Below are 15755 nucleotides of genomic sequence, written 5' to 3' on the forward strand. Positions count from 1 at the left end.
TACAAATAGATTAGAGATCAATTTTTGATTGCATCTGGAGAAATAATTGAGCTGTACAACAAAGGTGAAGTGCTGCTGGTTGTTTAGCTCGACCATTTAAAAAAAAAAATTATCACCACTTTATGTGCACTCAGTATTTTGGCCGACATCCAACTTTTCCTGGAGATCTGAGAATTAATGGGCCAAGTGCCAACACCAAAACATCAGAACAAGAATAAAAGAATTATTGGCAGTACATTTAGTTAGCGGCTAGGGCCTAGGTTCTGTATAAAAGCACAGCCATCCAGTCACAGCTGGGACCATGTCAAATTCAACTGATTTATGTGATAGCACCCCAAGCTCACACCAAAAACAGTCAGTCCTGCAAAATCCTGAGAGCAAACCTCAAGTAAGAACTGCAGGTACAAGAGTGATGATCCATTGCTGAAAATGGTTTTTAATATTTTGAGAGGATTTGAAACCAAATATCAAGAGTCATGAAAATCTTCATCTCTATCTGAATAAGGACAAGATCTAATGTACTTTGAAGTAGCCCTGTAGTCAATCATAAAGCAAACTGCTACAGTTAATCCTTGTAATACTTAGTGATGTGTTGAGAAGACCATTGGTTCAGCCACCACATCCTTTCAGACCATCCATGTTTCCTTACCATGATTTTGGATACAATAGCCCCGTATCTGTTTTCCTAATAGTAATTCATTTTGAGAAAACTTGCTGTGGTTTTCTGTTCCACTATCCCTGCTGCCAATAACAATTACCCTCTTACTAAGAAAACATTGCTTACATTTTCTATTCTCATGACACCTTTAAAACATGTCCTCTAATTCTTAAATTCTGTACCTGACAAAAGACCTATTCTGAATCCAAATTTTCCACATCCATTAAAATCTTAAAGACATCCATCAAGTTCTCGCTCATCTCTAGAGAGCAAATTTTTAGTGTCAACAATCTTTCCTCACAACTCAGTCCTTTAGTTAAGAGTTCAATATAGTCGCTCATCGCTTTAAAGGAAAGATTTAGAATTAACAGAATTTAGCAGGGGCTATCGGCCAGAAGTTATCTCTTGCCCTAACCCTGCTTTATTTGCTTAAAACCTATTACATTTCCAGCCTCTGCCAGTTCTGATGAAGGGTCACTGACCTGAAACGTGAACTCCACTTCTCTCTCCACGGATGCTGCCAGACCTGCTGAGTATTTCCAGCATTTATTTTTATTTCAGCAGAGACTAACACTGATACAAGTACTCCAGAGGTGCCACATCCAGGCCAAACACAATTTCAACATAACTCATTAGACTTACAAGCCATACCCCTAGCTATACATTCCAACATGTTGCTCTTTTTCTTCACCTTCAACTGCGTATTTTAAAAACCTACCCATCATAATCCTCAGATCTATTTCCTTATCTGGTATCTCCAGTAGAACACCATTTAATATGGAATCAAGTTCTTCTTTCTTCGGTCTCATCTTATGACCTTACATTTATCCATGTTGAATGTCATCTACCACCCTTTTGCCTAGATCACTTTTTATTGCATACTGACTAGTATCTTAGGCCATTGCAGCCAATTTGGTGTCATCTGCTATACATCTTGGACAAAATGCTACCCTCCAAGCCACTTATAAAAAAGATACAAATTGGCCCAAACTGAACTACTGTGGGACTCTAACTAGTTTCCATTCTGACATCTCCCCAAGCGCCAGTACCTTTTGTTATCTACCTTCCAGTCACATGACAATCTAGTGCAAAATTATTTTCATCCCTCTCATGGACCTTGCGAATTATTACATAGGATAATGTCTGCCTCCTTTTCCCACCAGATCTGTAATCTCCTGAAAGAAAACCAATAAACTGTTAAAGATACCAACTGTCCCTTCTGAACTCAAGCTGACTGTCATGAATCACATTTGTCCTTCCACGTGATTCCTTCTATTATCTAACCCAAAAAGCTGTGAAAGATATTGGTGAGGGGATCTACAATTTCCTCATCCAATCCATCAGTGCCCTTGAAAGAAAATTTTCAAAGCTTTCCAGAGCCTTGCTTACCTTTATTTTCCTAAAGCTTTGTACTATTACAGGGCCATGGGGAAAGAGCAAGGGAGTGGAACTAATTGGATAGCTCTTTCCAAGAGTTGGCACAGGCAGAACCAGACGAATGGTGTCCTTCTGTGTGCAATGATTCTATTCTTTCACTTGTGATACTTAAAGGTTTGTAGTCTCCTCTCTAAAATGTTCAATCTTTCAAGGCTAAAAGCAAACAAAACAATTGAGGATTTCAGTCACAGCCCTCTCCTTAGACACCACCTTCGCACTGCCACTGGCAAGCAGTCCAATGCCCCTTCGGTACCTTTCCCTTCCATCTGATTTTTAAAAATTTGTTCTTGGAAAAAGTGTTGCTGGCAAGGCCAGCATTTATTGCCTATCCGCAATTGCCCTTGGTGTTGAGTCGCATTCTTGAATCGCTGCAGTCCATATGTTGTAGGTACACCCATGGTGCTATTAGAAAGGGTATTCCAGGATTTTAAACCAGCAGTGAAGGAATGGCGGTATAGTCCCAAGTCAGGATGGTGTGTGACTTGGAAGGGAACTTGCAGGTTGTGGTTCTCCTATGCCCCTGCCGCCCTTTTCTTTCTAGGTGGTAGAGGTTGTGAGTTTGGAAGGTGCTGTCAAAGGAGACTTGGCGAGTTCCTGCAGCACATATTATAGATGGTACACACTGTTGCCACTTTGCGCTGGTGATGGAGGGAGTGAGTGATTAAGGTGGTGGATGGGGTTCCAATCAAGCAGGCTGCTGTGTCTTGGATGGTGTTGAGCTTCTTGAGTGTTGTTGGAGCTGCACTCATCCAGGCAAGTGGACAGTATTGCATCACACTCCTGACTTGTGCCTTGTATATGGAGAACAAACTTTGGGGAATCAGATGAGTCACTTGCCAAGGAATTCCGAGCCTCTGACCTGCTCTTGTAGCCACAGCATTTTTTTTTTTATATGGCTGGTCCAGTTAAATTTCTGATCAATGGTAACCCCCAGGAGGTTGAGGGTGGGGTTTAGTTTCGGTAATGCCATTGACTATCAAGGGGAAATGATTAGATGCTCTCTTGTTAGAGATGATCTTCTTTCTTCTTTGGCCTCCTTATCTCGAGAGACAATGGATACGCGCCTGGAGGTGGTCAGTGGTTTGTGAAGCAGCGCCTGGAGTGGCTATAAAGGCCAATTCTAGAGTGACAGGCTCTTCCACAGGTGCTGCAGAGAAATTTGTTTGTCGGGGCTGTTGCACAGTTGGCTCTCCCCTTGCGCCTCTGTCTTTTTTCCTGCCAACTACGAAGTCTCTTCAACTCGCCACATTTTAGCCCCGTCTTTATGGCTGCCCGCCAGCTCTGGCGAACGCTGGCAACTGACTCCCACGACTTGTGATCAATGTCACAGGATTTCATGTCGCGTTTGCAGACGTCTTTATAGCGGAGACATGGACGGCCGGTGGGTCCGATACCAGTGGCGAACTCGCTGTACAATGTGTCTTTGGGGATCCTGCCATCTTCCATGCGGCTCACATGGCCAAGCCAAATCAAGTGCCGCTGGCTCAGTAGTGTGTACAAGCTGGGGATGTTGGCCGCCTCGAGGACTTCTGTGTTGGAGATACGGTCCTGCCACCTCATGCCAAGGATTCTCCGGAGGCAGCGAAGATGGAATGAATTGAGACGTCGCTTTTGGCTGACATACGTTGTCCAGGCCTCGCTGCCATAGAGCAAGGTACTGAGGACACAGGCCTGATACACTCGGACTTTTGTGTTCCGTGTCAGTGCGCCATTTTCCCACACTCTCTTGGCCAGTCTGGACATAGCAGTGGAAGCCTTTCCCATGCGCTTGTTGATTTCTGCATCTAGAGACAGGTTACTGGTGATAGTTGAGCCTAGGTAGGTGAACTCTTGAACCACTTCCAGAGCGTGGTCGCCAATATTGATGGATGGAGCATTTCTGACGTCCTGCCCCATGATGTTCGTTTTCTTGAGGCTGATGGTTATGCCAAATTCATTGCAGGCAGCCGCAAACCTGTCGATGAGACTCTGCAGGCACTCTTCAATGTGAGATGTTAAAGCAGCATCGTCAGCAAAGAGGAGTTCCCTGATGAGGACTTTCCGTACTTTGGACTTCGCTCTTAGATGTGCAAGGTTGAACAATCTGCCCCCTGATCTTGTGTGGAGGAAAATTCCTTCTTCAGAAGACTTGAACGCATGTGAAAGCAGCAGGGAGAAGAAAATCCCAAAAAGTACGGGTGCGAGAACACAGCCCTGTTTCACGCCACTCAGGATAGGAAATGATCACTCCCTGTTATTTGTGTGGCACAAATGTTTCATGCCACATTTCAGCCCAAGCCTGAATGTTGTCCAGGTCTTAGTGCATACGGATACAGACTGCTTCAGTATCTGAGGAGTTGCGAATGGTACTGAACACTACGCAATCGTCAGTAAACATCCCCACTTCTGACTGTATGTTGGCAGGGGGGGGGGGTGAAGGTCATTGATGAAGCTGATGTTGGTTGGGCCAAGAACACCATGCTGAGGAACTCCTGTTGCGATGTCATGGGGCTGAGATGATGGGCCTTCAACAACCACAACCAACTTCCTTGGCGTGAGGCATAACTCCAATCAGTGGAGAGTTTACTCCCGATTCACACTAACTTCAATTTTGCTAGGGCTCCTTGATGCCACACTCAGTCAAATGCCGCCTTGATGTCAAGGGCACCTTGCCACCCTCACCTCACGAGTTCAGCTCTTTTGTCCATGTTTGGACCAAGGCTGTAGTGAGTACGTTGCACTTGACAGCACTTGATGGCACCTTCCACCATTTTATTGATGACTGAGAGTCAACTAATGTGGCAGTAATTGGCCAGATTGGATTCGTTCTGCTTTTTGTGGACAGGACATAACTGGGCAATTTTTCACATTGTTGGGTTGGATGCCGCTGCTGCAGCTGCACTGGAAACAGCTTGGCTAAGGGTGCGGCTCATTTTGGAGCATGTCTTCAGTACTACTTCCAAGATTTTGTCAGGGCCCATAGCTTTTGCTATATTCAGTGCCTTCAGCCATTTCTTGATATCACATGGATTGAATCAAATCGGCTGAAGACTGGCATCTAGGATGGTGAGGACCTCAGGAGGAGGCAAAGATGGATCATCCACTTGGCTGAAGATGGTTGCAAATGCTTCAGCCCTGTCTTTTGCACTGACGTGATGGGCTTCCTCATCATTGAGGATGGGCATGTTTATGGAGCCTCCTCCTCCTCCGGTTAGTTGTTTAACTGTCCACCACTATTCACAACTGAATAATGGCAGGACTACAGAGCTTTGATCTCATCCATTGGTTGTGGGATCTCTTAGCTCTGTCTATAGGATGCTGCTTCTCCTGTTCCGTATGCATGTAGTCATGTCGTAGCTTCACCAGGTGAACAGTTCATTTTTAAGTACTCCTGGTGCTGCTCCTGATATACTTAAAGAATACTTTATATTTTCCATTCTATCCCTTATACTTTTTCTCTTTGCCTCTCAGTTTGTTGACCTTTCAGTTTGATTTTATGGTTCTCCCTATCCTGCTCTTTCCCTGTACGCGTCAGAATGTTTTGTACACCCTTTCTCCCTAATGCCTTCCATGACCTTTTTCATCTACTGCAGTATTTATTATACAAGAACAAACAACGCAATAACACTAGATTGTTGACAATATCTGTACAGGATCTTCTAGGCTCTTTTGCAATCTGACAAGTAAATGAAAAAAGTGAGGTGGGATGGGTGTAAAATAAGTGTAGTGCCTACCCGATTAACCAGATCTATGAGCCATCCATGAGGTTCCTGCAAAAACAAAGATGAAAGTAAGCAGAGATCTCTCAACAATTATAATCACACTATATCGCCCCCAACCTCTCAAACTATACTATCTAGAACAAGGGCAGCAGGGGCATGGGAATATCACCAAGTTCGCCTCCAAGTCACACACCATCCTGAGTTAGAAATATATCGCCATTCCTTCCCCATCGTTGTGTCAAAATTCTGGAACTCCCTCCCCAATAGCACTGTGGCAGTATTTTCATACCACATGAACGGCAAGCAAGTGGCTCACCACCACCTTCCCAAGGGCAATTAGGGATGGGCAATAAATAATGCCCTGGCCAGCAGCACCCACATTCCGTAAATAAGTGGGGAAAAAAGTTAGCCAACTAGAAAATATAGCTTCATGGACAAAGTAAATTCAGCTGTTACTGGATCATATATACTCAATTTCAAGAGCCTTTCCCTGTGGACAATTAGTAAACCCCATCATTTAATTCTTTTAAGTATGGCATTTCTATTTGGCACCAAGTGATTAAATACAAGATGGAAACTGTACAATACAGAAACAAAGAACAAAGAAAATTACAGCACAGGAACAGGCCCTTCGGCCCTCCAAGCCTGCACCGATCCAGATCCTCTACCTAAACATGTCGCCTATTTTCTAAGGGTCTGTATCTCTTTGCTTCCTGCCCATTCATGTATCTGTCTAGATACATCTTAAAAGACGCTATCTTGTTCGCATCTACCACCTCCGCTGGCAACGCGTTCCAGGCACCCACCACCCTCTGCGTAAAGAACTTTCCACGCATATCCCCCCGAAACTTTTCCCCTCTCACTTTGAACTCGTGACCCCTAGTATTTGAATCCCCCACTCTGGGAAAAAGCTTCTTGCCATCCACCCTGTCTATACCTCTCATGATTTTGTACACCTCAATCAGGTCCCCCCTCAACCTCCGCCTTTCTAATGAAAATAATCCTAATCTACTCAACCTCTCTTCATAGCTAGCGCCCTCCATACCAGGCAACATCCTGGTGAACCGCCTCTGCACCCTCTCCAAAGCATCTACATCCTTTTGGTAATGTGGCGACCAGAACTGCACGCAGTATTCCACATGTGGCCGAACCAAAGTCCTATACAACTGTAACATGACCTGCCAACTCTTGTACTCAATACCCCGTCCGATGAAGGAAAGCATGCCATATGCCTTCTTGACCACTCTATTGACCTGCGTTGCCACCTTCAGGGAACAATGGACCTGAACACCCAAATCTCTCTGTACATCAATTTTCCCCAGGACTTTTCCATTTACTGTATAGTTCACTCTTGAATTGGATCTTCCAAAATACATCACCTCGCATTTACCCTGATTGAACTCCATCTGCCATTTCTCTGCCCAACTCTCCAATCTATCTATATTCTGCTGTATTCTCTGACAGTCCCCTTCACTATCTGCTACTCCACCAATCTTAGTGTCGTCTGCAAACTTGCTAATCAGACCACCTATATTTTCCTCCAAATCATTTATGTATATCACAAGTAACAGTGGTCCCAGCACAGATCCCTGTGGACCACCACTGGTCACACGTCTCCATTTTGAGAAACTCCCTTCCACTGCTACTCTCTGTCTCCTGTTGCCCAGCCAGTTCTTTATCCATCCAGCTAGTACACCCTGGATCCCATGCGACTTCACTTTCTCCATCAGCCGACCATGGGGAACCTTATCAAACGCCTTACTGAAGTCCATGTATATGACATCTACAGCCCTTCCCTCATCAATCAACTTTGTCACTTCCTCAAAGAATTCTATTAAGTTGGTAAGACATGACCTTCCCTGCACAAAACCATGTTGCCCATCACTGATAAGCCCATTTTCTTCCAGATGGGAATAGATCCTATCCCTCAGTATCTTCTCCAGCAGCTTCCCTACCACTGACGTCAGACTCACCGGTCTATAATTACCTGGATTATCCCTGCTACCCTTCTTAAACAAGGGGACAACATTAGCAATTCTCCAGTCCTCCGGGACCTCACCCGTGTTTAAGGATGCTGCAAAGATATCTGTTAAGGCCCCAGATATTTCCTCTCTCGCTTCCCTCAGTAACCTGGGATAGAGCCCATCCGGACCTGGGGACTTGTCCACCTTAATGCCTTTTAGAATACCCAACACTTCCTCCCTCCTTATGCCGACTTGACCTAGAGTAATCAAACATCTGTCCCTAACCTCAACATCCGTCATGTCCCTCTCCTCGGTGAATACCGATGCAAAGTACTCGTTTAGAATCTCACCCATTTTCTCTGACTCCACACATAACTTTCCTCCTTTGTCCTTGAGTGGGCCAATCCTTTCTCTAGTTACCCTCTTGCTCCTTATATATGAATAAAAGGCTTTGGGATTTTCCTTAACCCTGTTTGCAAAAGATATTTCATGACCCCTTTTAGCCCTCTTAATTCCTCGTTTCAGATTGGTCCTACATTCCCGATATTCTTCCAAAGCTTCGTCTTTCTTCAGCCGCCAAGACCTTATGTATGCTTCATCACATTTCATCAAGTAACACTGAAAAGTAGTAACCCGCAAGCCCCCAAGCAGTGGTGGGGTTCAAACCATATCCCACAACCCTGCTGAAATCAGAGGTGCAGTATAAGGCAGCTGACAAGTAAATGTTAACACATCATGTGGCCATCGAACAAGCAGAATAAGCGGCAACATTCCTTGTTGGCTCATGATTAGCTAAGGAACATAAAATATATTGGCACTCACCGCCAACCTCAAAGAAAGATACCCACAAAGTTCTAGCGATCTCTGTGGTAAGGATCACCAAGTCAAGGGGATCTCCAGGCATCTTTTTTTTTTTTAATTTCATGGGATGTGAGCGTCACTGGCTAGGCCAGCATTTATTGCCCATCCCCAATTGCCCTTGAGAAGGTGGTGGTGACCTGCCTTCTTGAACCGCTGCAGTCCATGTTGGGTAGGTACACCCACAGTGCTATCCGGAAGGGAGTTCCAGGATTTCGACCCAGCAACACAGTGAAGGAATGGTGATATAGTTCCAAGTCAGGATGGTGTGTGGCTTAGAGGGGAACCTGCAGGTGGTGATGTTCCCATGCATCTGCTGCCCTTGTCCTTCTAGGTGGTAGAGGTCACGGGTGGTGCACTGTCTAGTAACGGTAATGTTATTAAACAGGATAAGCAGCCAATCACATTGAATAATTCTCTGACAGCAAACCAGGAAGTAAAATGCACTACTATCCTTCAATGTGTCACATTTACAGAGAGTGAAATAAAAATCGAGACATATTAGAAGCTGACACAACATAAACTTAAAACATTTGTTACATTAAAAACTACGGTATCATAATAGAGAAATTTGACATTACACAAATAGCTTTCCAGGACCTGAGAGGTTGTTCAACAGTAAATATGAACTTCGTACCCTTTTAAAAATCCAGTTATGCCTCATTAACGAAGTGTAATGTTTTCGGGCTGGTGGGGGGTGTTAAACAGTGATATTACAGCATAAAAAGGGAACCTCGCATCAGTTCAGTGGATTGCTGTCTGCGAGGACTACAACAGCGCATCCCATGGAGGAGCAGGGAATCACTCATAGCAACTTCAGGATTTCCATGTTTAACTGTGTATGTGTGGACACCAGAAGTTGCCAGTTTCACAGGCTAGTGACAGTGAATGCTGACAGTTTTGGCATTATAACAGCAAAATCCGAACCTTCAAAAACCCAGCCAATTACCCTTTTGCTTTGGACCATCTAATGGTTTGTTGCACCGCAATCAATGCTGAAGATTTGTGAGCATCATTTGTGATATGCTTCCTTTCAAGAGAACAAGTATTCAGCATTAGATAAAGTGATATGAAACTCAGATACACAATTTTCAGAAGCAATTCTAAATCCTGTTTAAGGATTACCCTAAATGTGCTTGCCAAACTGAATAAAATAAATATAACACCACAGCATGTTGTTCAATAATTGAGTGTTAAATTAAGTGCCAGACAAAAGAATAAAGTCTTTTTTCATTCATTTACAGGATGTAGGTGTCACTGGCAAGGCCATCATTTATTGTTCAAGACTAATTACCTCAAGATGGCGGCAGTGAGTAACCTTGACAGCTTAAGCAGCTTGATAGGCAATTTCAGAGGACAGTTAAGAGTCAACCACATTGTTCTGGGTCTGGAGTCACAAATAGGCCAGACCGGGTAAGGACAGCAGATTTCTTTCTATAAAAGCTATTAGTGAACCAGGTGGGTTTTTAACGACAATCTTGTGGTTATATGATCACCGTCTCGGATACTAGCTTTTTATTCCACATTTATTTAATTATCTGATTTTAAAATCCCCAGCTGCCATGGTGGGATTTGAACTCATGTTTCCAGATCATTAGTCCAGGCCTCTGGATTGCTCGTCCAGTAACCATTATGCTACCGTTTCCAGTTATCCCAAAATCTGTACTGTCCCTAAGAACACTTGTCAATGCACAGTTGCATAGCTGACAAGATTATTCTACATACTCTATTTTTCCTCATCCCCCACACTGTCCCCCCTCCCCGCCCCCTGCCCAACCAGACAGGACATACTTCTGCTTTTCATACTTTATATTGCTACAATTTTTGAAGAATCGAGATATCCTAAAGGAAACGCGGGATGATAACAGAAAGGTATAGAAGCTATCACTCCACACCTCCACATATAGCAGAGCATGGGAAGGACAACTTACACGAGGGATGGAAATCTTACCGGCACGCTACTACACCCATTTGGTCCTGCCATGCCTTCAATTTGTTACAGCAGGAGGCCTAGAAGTCAAAAGAATCATGCCATGGACTAATAGTCCTTCAGAGGTTCACCTTGGTTTTACTTGGTCAACTAAGCACAGACACAAGAATTCATGCAACCGACTGCAAGGCCAAGAAGCATCACAACTGAGATGCTGATATATACTCACAAATATTAACTTCAAAAATAGTCAAAATGAATAGTCATTCACATATTTTGTATTTGCCTTGATATTGCGATTGAGTGGCATTCTGTACCAAACAGCACCAAGTAAGAGCTCATGTCTGAGTAGATACAAACATTTAACTCCTCACACACTGCCCAACCCACCTTCTGTAGATTGGCTGGTGGTGAAATGGCATACATTTTGCCATCTCCAAAAACATCTGCCCAATTCCTCTGGCACACTTTCATTCGGTTCTTGAAATGGTATTCGTTGCCTGGATTGAAAGCCTGGAAATTCAAACAATGGTTAATATTTCTTGTGAAATATGAATTAGAGCCACTTAAAATGCAACAAACCACCATCTTAAGTGGCAAAATGTGGGAACATTAATACTAAAACTGAAAATAAATTCTCTTTGAATCCTCCATTTACTTCCTTCTTTTTGGCACCACTACCTGTGTGCAATTCTCAGCACGTTTTCATCTATATTCTTTTGCATTTGACTGAAAAGTAGCACATCAAGAGGGTAACCCGAATCAGATTTTCCTACTACATAATGAAAAACCAATTTCATGTTGCACGCAGTAACTGTAATGATAGCAGAAAGGACATACCACTGTTTAGATCCTCAAAATTTTACAGATAGCAATTAAAATATCACATTCTGCTGATGGCGGAACTTTAAAGGAATAATCAACAAAGAGGAAAAAAAGTAACTTCAACATACTCCTAGAAAGATAATGAACCCAACTGAGGAATATTTCTAATTGACTAGAATAGTTACAGAACTGGAAGCCATTCAGCCCATCACGCCCATGTCAGCTCTCTGCAAGAGCAACTCAGCTAATCCCATTCCCCCGATCTTTTCCCTGTAACCTGCAAATTCTCTCTTTTCACGAGCAATTACTTATCCAATTCCCCTTGAAATCCCCGATTGTATCTGCCTCCACCACACTCTCAGGTAGTGCATTCCAGGTCCTAATCTCACTGTGTAAACAAGTTTTTTCCTCATGTTCCCATTGGTTCCTTTGCCAATCACCTTCAATTGGTGTCCTCTGGCTCACGACCCTTCTGCCAATGGGAACAGTTTCTCTCTATCCACTCTGTCTTGATTTTGAACACTTCTATCAAATCTCCTCTCAACCTTCTCTTCTCGGAGAACAGCCCCAGCTTCTCCAATCTATCCACACAACTGATGTTCCGCATTTCCGGAAACATTCTCGTGAATCTTTTCTGCACCCTCTCTAATGCCTCCACATCCTTCCTAAAGTGCAGGGCCCAGAATTGGACACAATACTCCAGTTGAGGCTGAACCAGTGTTTTATATAGGTTTATAATAACTTCCTTGCTTTTGCACACTATTCCTCTATTTGTAAAGCCCAGCATTCCTTTTTAACCAATTTCTCAGCCGACCCTTCAGCCTTCAATGATTTGTGCACATATATCCCCAGGTTCCTCTGCTCCTCCACCCACTTTAGAATTGTATCCTCTATTTTGTATTTCCTCTCCTCATTCTTCCTGCCAAAATGAATCAGTCATATTTCTCTGCATTAACTTTCATCCAGCACATGTCCACCCATTCCACCAGCCTGTCTATATCCTATTGAAGTTTATCACTAACCTCGCAATTTGCAATACTCCCAAGTTTTGCGTCATCTGCAAATAAGCTATGACCTAAAAAGTACTAGATCACAACACAATACATCAGGACCAAGAGTTTCTGCTTTAGGCGCAATCAGCAATGCAGGAACAAATTGTGTTAGGTTTCCGAGTGAAATTATGGACCAAGTTTCCGAGTGAAATTATGGACCAAGTTTCCGCTCAAACACATTTGGATATCGCCAAATGTTAAATCTTCCATGGACCAGCATAATTGGACAGTGCTTTAGAAGTAATTTGAAAAAGAAAGTTTGCATTAAAAAAGATTCCTTGATATATTTAAGAGTGGTAACATGAAGTTTTATTAATGCAGCGGAGAATGGTTCGTCAGTCTCGATCTCCATCTGTGATTAACCCCATTTTAAATAATTGAAAACGACTTATAAAAAATTACACGGAACCAATTACACAGAACCAGAGTTTCTTAGTAAATTAGAGACACATTTAAATGTTAAGACATACCTATTAGTGTCCTTGTATGGCCAGTTTGCACTTGTAGTGTCATTTTTTTTTTAAAAAGGCGCACAAAAGATGCAGAAACTTGGGCATAATTTGCACTTCAAATTCCTCAATTTTCTGTGTTGGTTTGGCGAATTGCTCGAGAAACCCAGCAGAAAAATCAAAGTGCATATGTTTATAGATACTACATACCATGGTGAGCACTCCCATAAGGCCAATGGGAATTGGATCCTGTTTGATTCGCTCTGCAACCAGATCCACTAAAAGCATCACCATGTTGTAGATTCCCTCATGGATTTCAGTACCCCATTTATGGACAGCACTTGATGTTAGTAACTGTAGAAAAGACCAAGCATGATTAAATCAGCCTTTAATTTATTTACATTCCTTGGATGTTTAGCTGTTGAGTGTAATAAAACATTGAATGACAAATTACATTATATTACGTTACATTAAAGAGTCTATAGTGCAATTTCAACAGCTGAAATAAAATTCAGTAAATCATCAAGACTTTCATGTACTTGATCACAATATTTTCTGGTTTCATATCATTGAAGGTGATCCTATACTCAGAGCACACAAATATGGTGCACCACCAGGTCAGCTTTCCTTCTCACCCTGAAAACACTCTTACAAAGTAATTAGAAAAATTCAAACAGACTTACGAAGTATACTCAATCATTTTATGCTGATTATCTGTGAATGTCTAAGTTGCTTGTTTTACCTTTTTAAAAGCTTCTGGCATACATCGGTCTGTAAATCGTTTGCAATTTTCATCAGCATCAGCAAGACCTGCAATGATCAGACACAAAAGTCAGAAAGAGGTAGGGAAAACAAAAACTTCTGGTAGCCACAGAATTGGTCACTATAACAGGAACAAATATGGGAATTTCTTACCTACCTGACTGCTTTAAAATCTAACCCATGTACCATTTCAGGACAGATTCTCATACTAAACATAACAAGTTTCTCCACCATGTCCCATTTCCATCACCAGGTAGTTGGCTTGCTCCTAGACCTCTGCCATTCTATAATAAGTTAAATGCAAAAATAATCTCAGGGTGATTCCACCTTTGATTTCTTTGTGGCAAGGGTACTTTAAGTGTCACAACTAAATGAGCTCTGCTTGGATATATTCCTCTGTCCAAAGACATTGCATTCCCATATAAAAACAAAGGTTTTCCAGGGTTACCTTGGCAAATTTATATGGAAGGACATAGCAAATTGATAAGGTGATTGAGAAAGATGAGATTTCAGCTTTGTAATTCATATAGCATCTTTGAAGTAGGAAAATGTTCAAGTCACTTCAACCACACACACCATCCCCCCCTATCCTGAGACATGGCAAACGGCCAAAGTCTGCCCCTGGGATGTGTAGAGGAGATTCTCCACAACATCGCTGCTTGTTTTTGATCCCACAATCCAAATCAGCTTTCTGTAACATGAAGGCTATCTGTATATTGGGTGATGCCACGGTCAAGAAAATGCCTGTTCTGTCCCCATTTCCTCAATTCGCATTCCCCATAATATTTGGTCTGTGCTAGAAATCAAAATATTTCTGGTCCACACCTGCACAGGAAAGCAGACAAGCTGCTGTAACTTGGCTCCTGGAATTCTTGTGGTACTTACCAAGCCGTGCTAGGCACGTGGATGCAATCAGGCACTTGCCCAATGATTCCTCACGTTTGTAAGGGATGGACCAGTGATCAGTAAACACACGACTTTCCAATTCATAAAGATTTGTGGTGGGAAATTCAATGCTCCCTGAACAGTTTCCATTCTCATCATTGCTCCTCTGCAACAACAAAAGAAATCTGAATTAACACAAATTAACCATTACAGATGAATATCCTTTCTAATGCTTCCTTCCTCGTCTCACCAGGAAACATATATAGCGAGCTTCGGCTGTTACCTAAACATTCAGTGTTAAAAAAAAAAATCAGTTCTTATCTCCATTTTAAACAATTAACAAAAGTATTAATTATAATTCTCTCACACTCAGGATTACTTTTTTCTTATCTGAATAGTTAGAAAGACATGTCAAGATAACCCTTCATGCTTAGGGCATTCCTCATTATTTTGCATTTCAACCTCCATGCACCATAGATTAGTCTGCCACCTTACAGGGGACCACCTTGAGCATCTTTCAGTAACTACCTTGGTTGGGCAATTTTCCCCACCCACTTGAAACAATTTAGTCTAAGCCAAATGAGACAGCAGTAACACCAAACAGAATGAGAAGGGTCTTTGCACACACACAAAACAATGTCAGAAAGGAAAAACAATACACTAGTGGAGTGGAATGGAGTGAAGGTCAATGTTATTTATTCAAGAATGCATAACTTCTGCTCTAAATATCCATAATTTCATAATTTTGCAAAAACACAAGCTACGCAATTCCATTGCTTCTAAATCTAATTTGTATATTGCTTTGATGCATGTGCATCACAATTCAGGCTTATTTTACAAGCCCTAGTTATACCCTGTCTGAAAACCTGCAATAAAATTTGGAATACTTGTTACAGATCCAATAAAAGCACACTTTTTGGATTGCTCCCAAACTTCATTGTACTTTCAATTTTCAAGTAGTCATTACTTTAAGTGTCATCTCTAAATCACAACCATATCTAATCTATACTGTGGAGACTCAAACTAACTGATAAATTAAGCTAAGACTGTTTTATCAGAACCATTAGTCACACAACTTTCAAAGTTAGCAGCAACAAGAGCTAGATTAAAAGTTTAAATGTCAGACATTAATATTCAGTAATTTTGGTCTGCAAAGATCTGATGCAAAGGACTTGCATCTACATATGGGAGCTGTAGTTGCAATTACAGAGCACACATACAAGACCAATACTCT

General features: G+C 42.3%; 1 protein-coding gene across 3 annotated transcripts in view; it reads right to left on the reverse strand.

The window, feature by feature from the left end:
- The window catches only part of usp24 (ubiquitin specific peptidase 24), a 213772-nt gene that overhangs the window by 167653 nt on the left and 30364 nt on the right, over positions 1 to 15755 (reverse strand). For 2 of the 3 annotated variants that reach the window (XM_068036963.1, XM_068036962.1), the window contains exons 2-6: positions 14522 to 14687; positions 13617 to 13684; positions 13085 to 13228; positions 10939 to 11061; positions 5809 to 5844 (exon numbers count right to left, since the gene is read on the reverse strand). In XM_068036963.1, the coding sequence (XP_067893064.1) occupies positions 5809 to 5844; positions 10939 to 11061; positions 13085 to 13228; positions 13617 to 13684; positions 14522 to 14687 (537 nt within the window). Of the gene's footprint in view, positions 1 to 5808; positions 5845 to 10938; positions 11062 to 13084; positions 13229 to 13616; positions 13685 to 13793; positions 13865 to 14521; positions 14688 to 15755 lie in introns of those variants that run through there. The other variant, XM_068036965.1, reaches the window with a different exon arrangement.

Source organism: Heterodontus francisci, chromosome 8 (assembly GCF_036365525.1).
Source record: "Heterodontus francisci isolate sHetFra1 chromosome 8, sHetFra1.hap1, whole genome shotgun sequence".
In the NCBI taxonomy this organism is placed as follows: Eukaryota; Metazoa; Chordata; class Chondrichthyes; order Heterodontiformes; family Heterodontidae; genus Heterodontus; species Heterodontus francisci.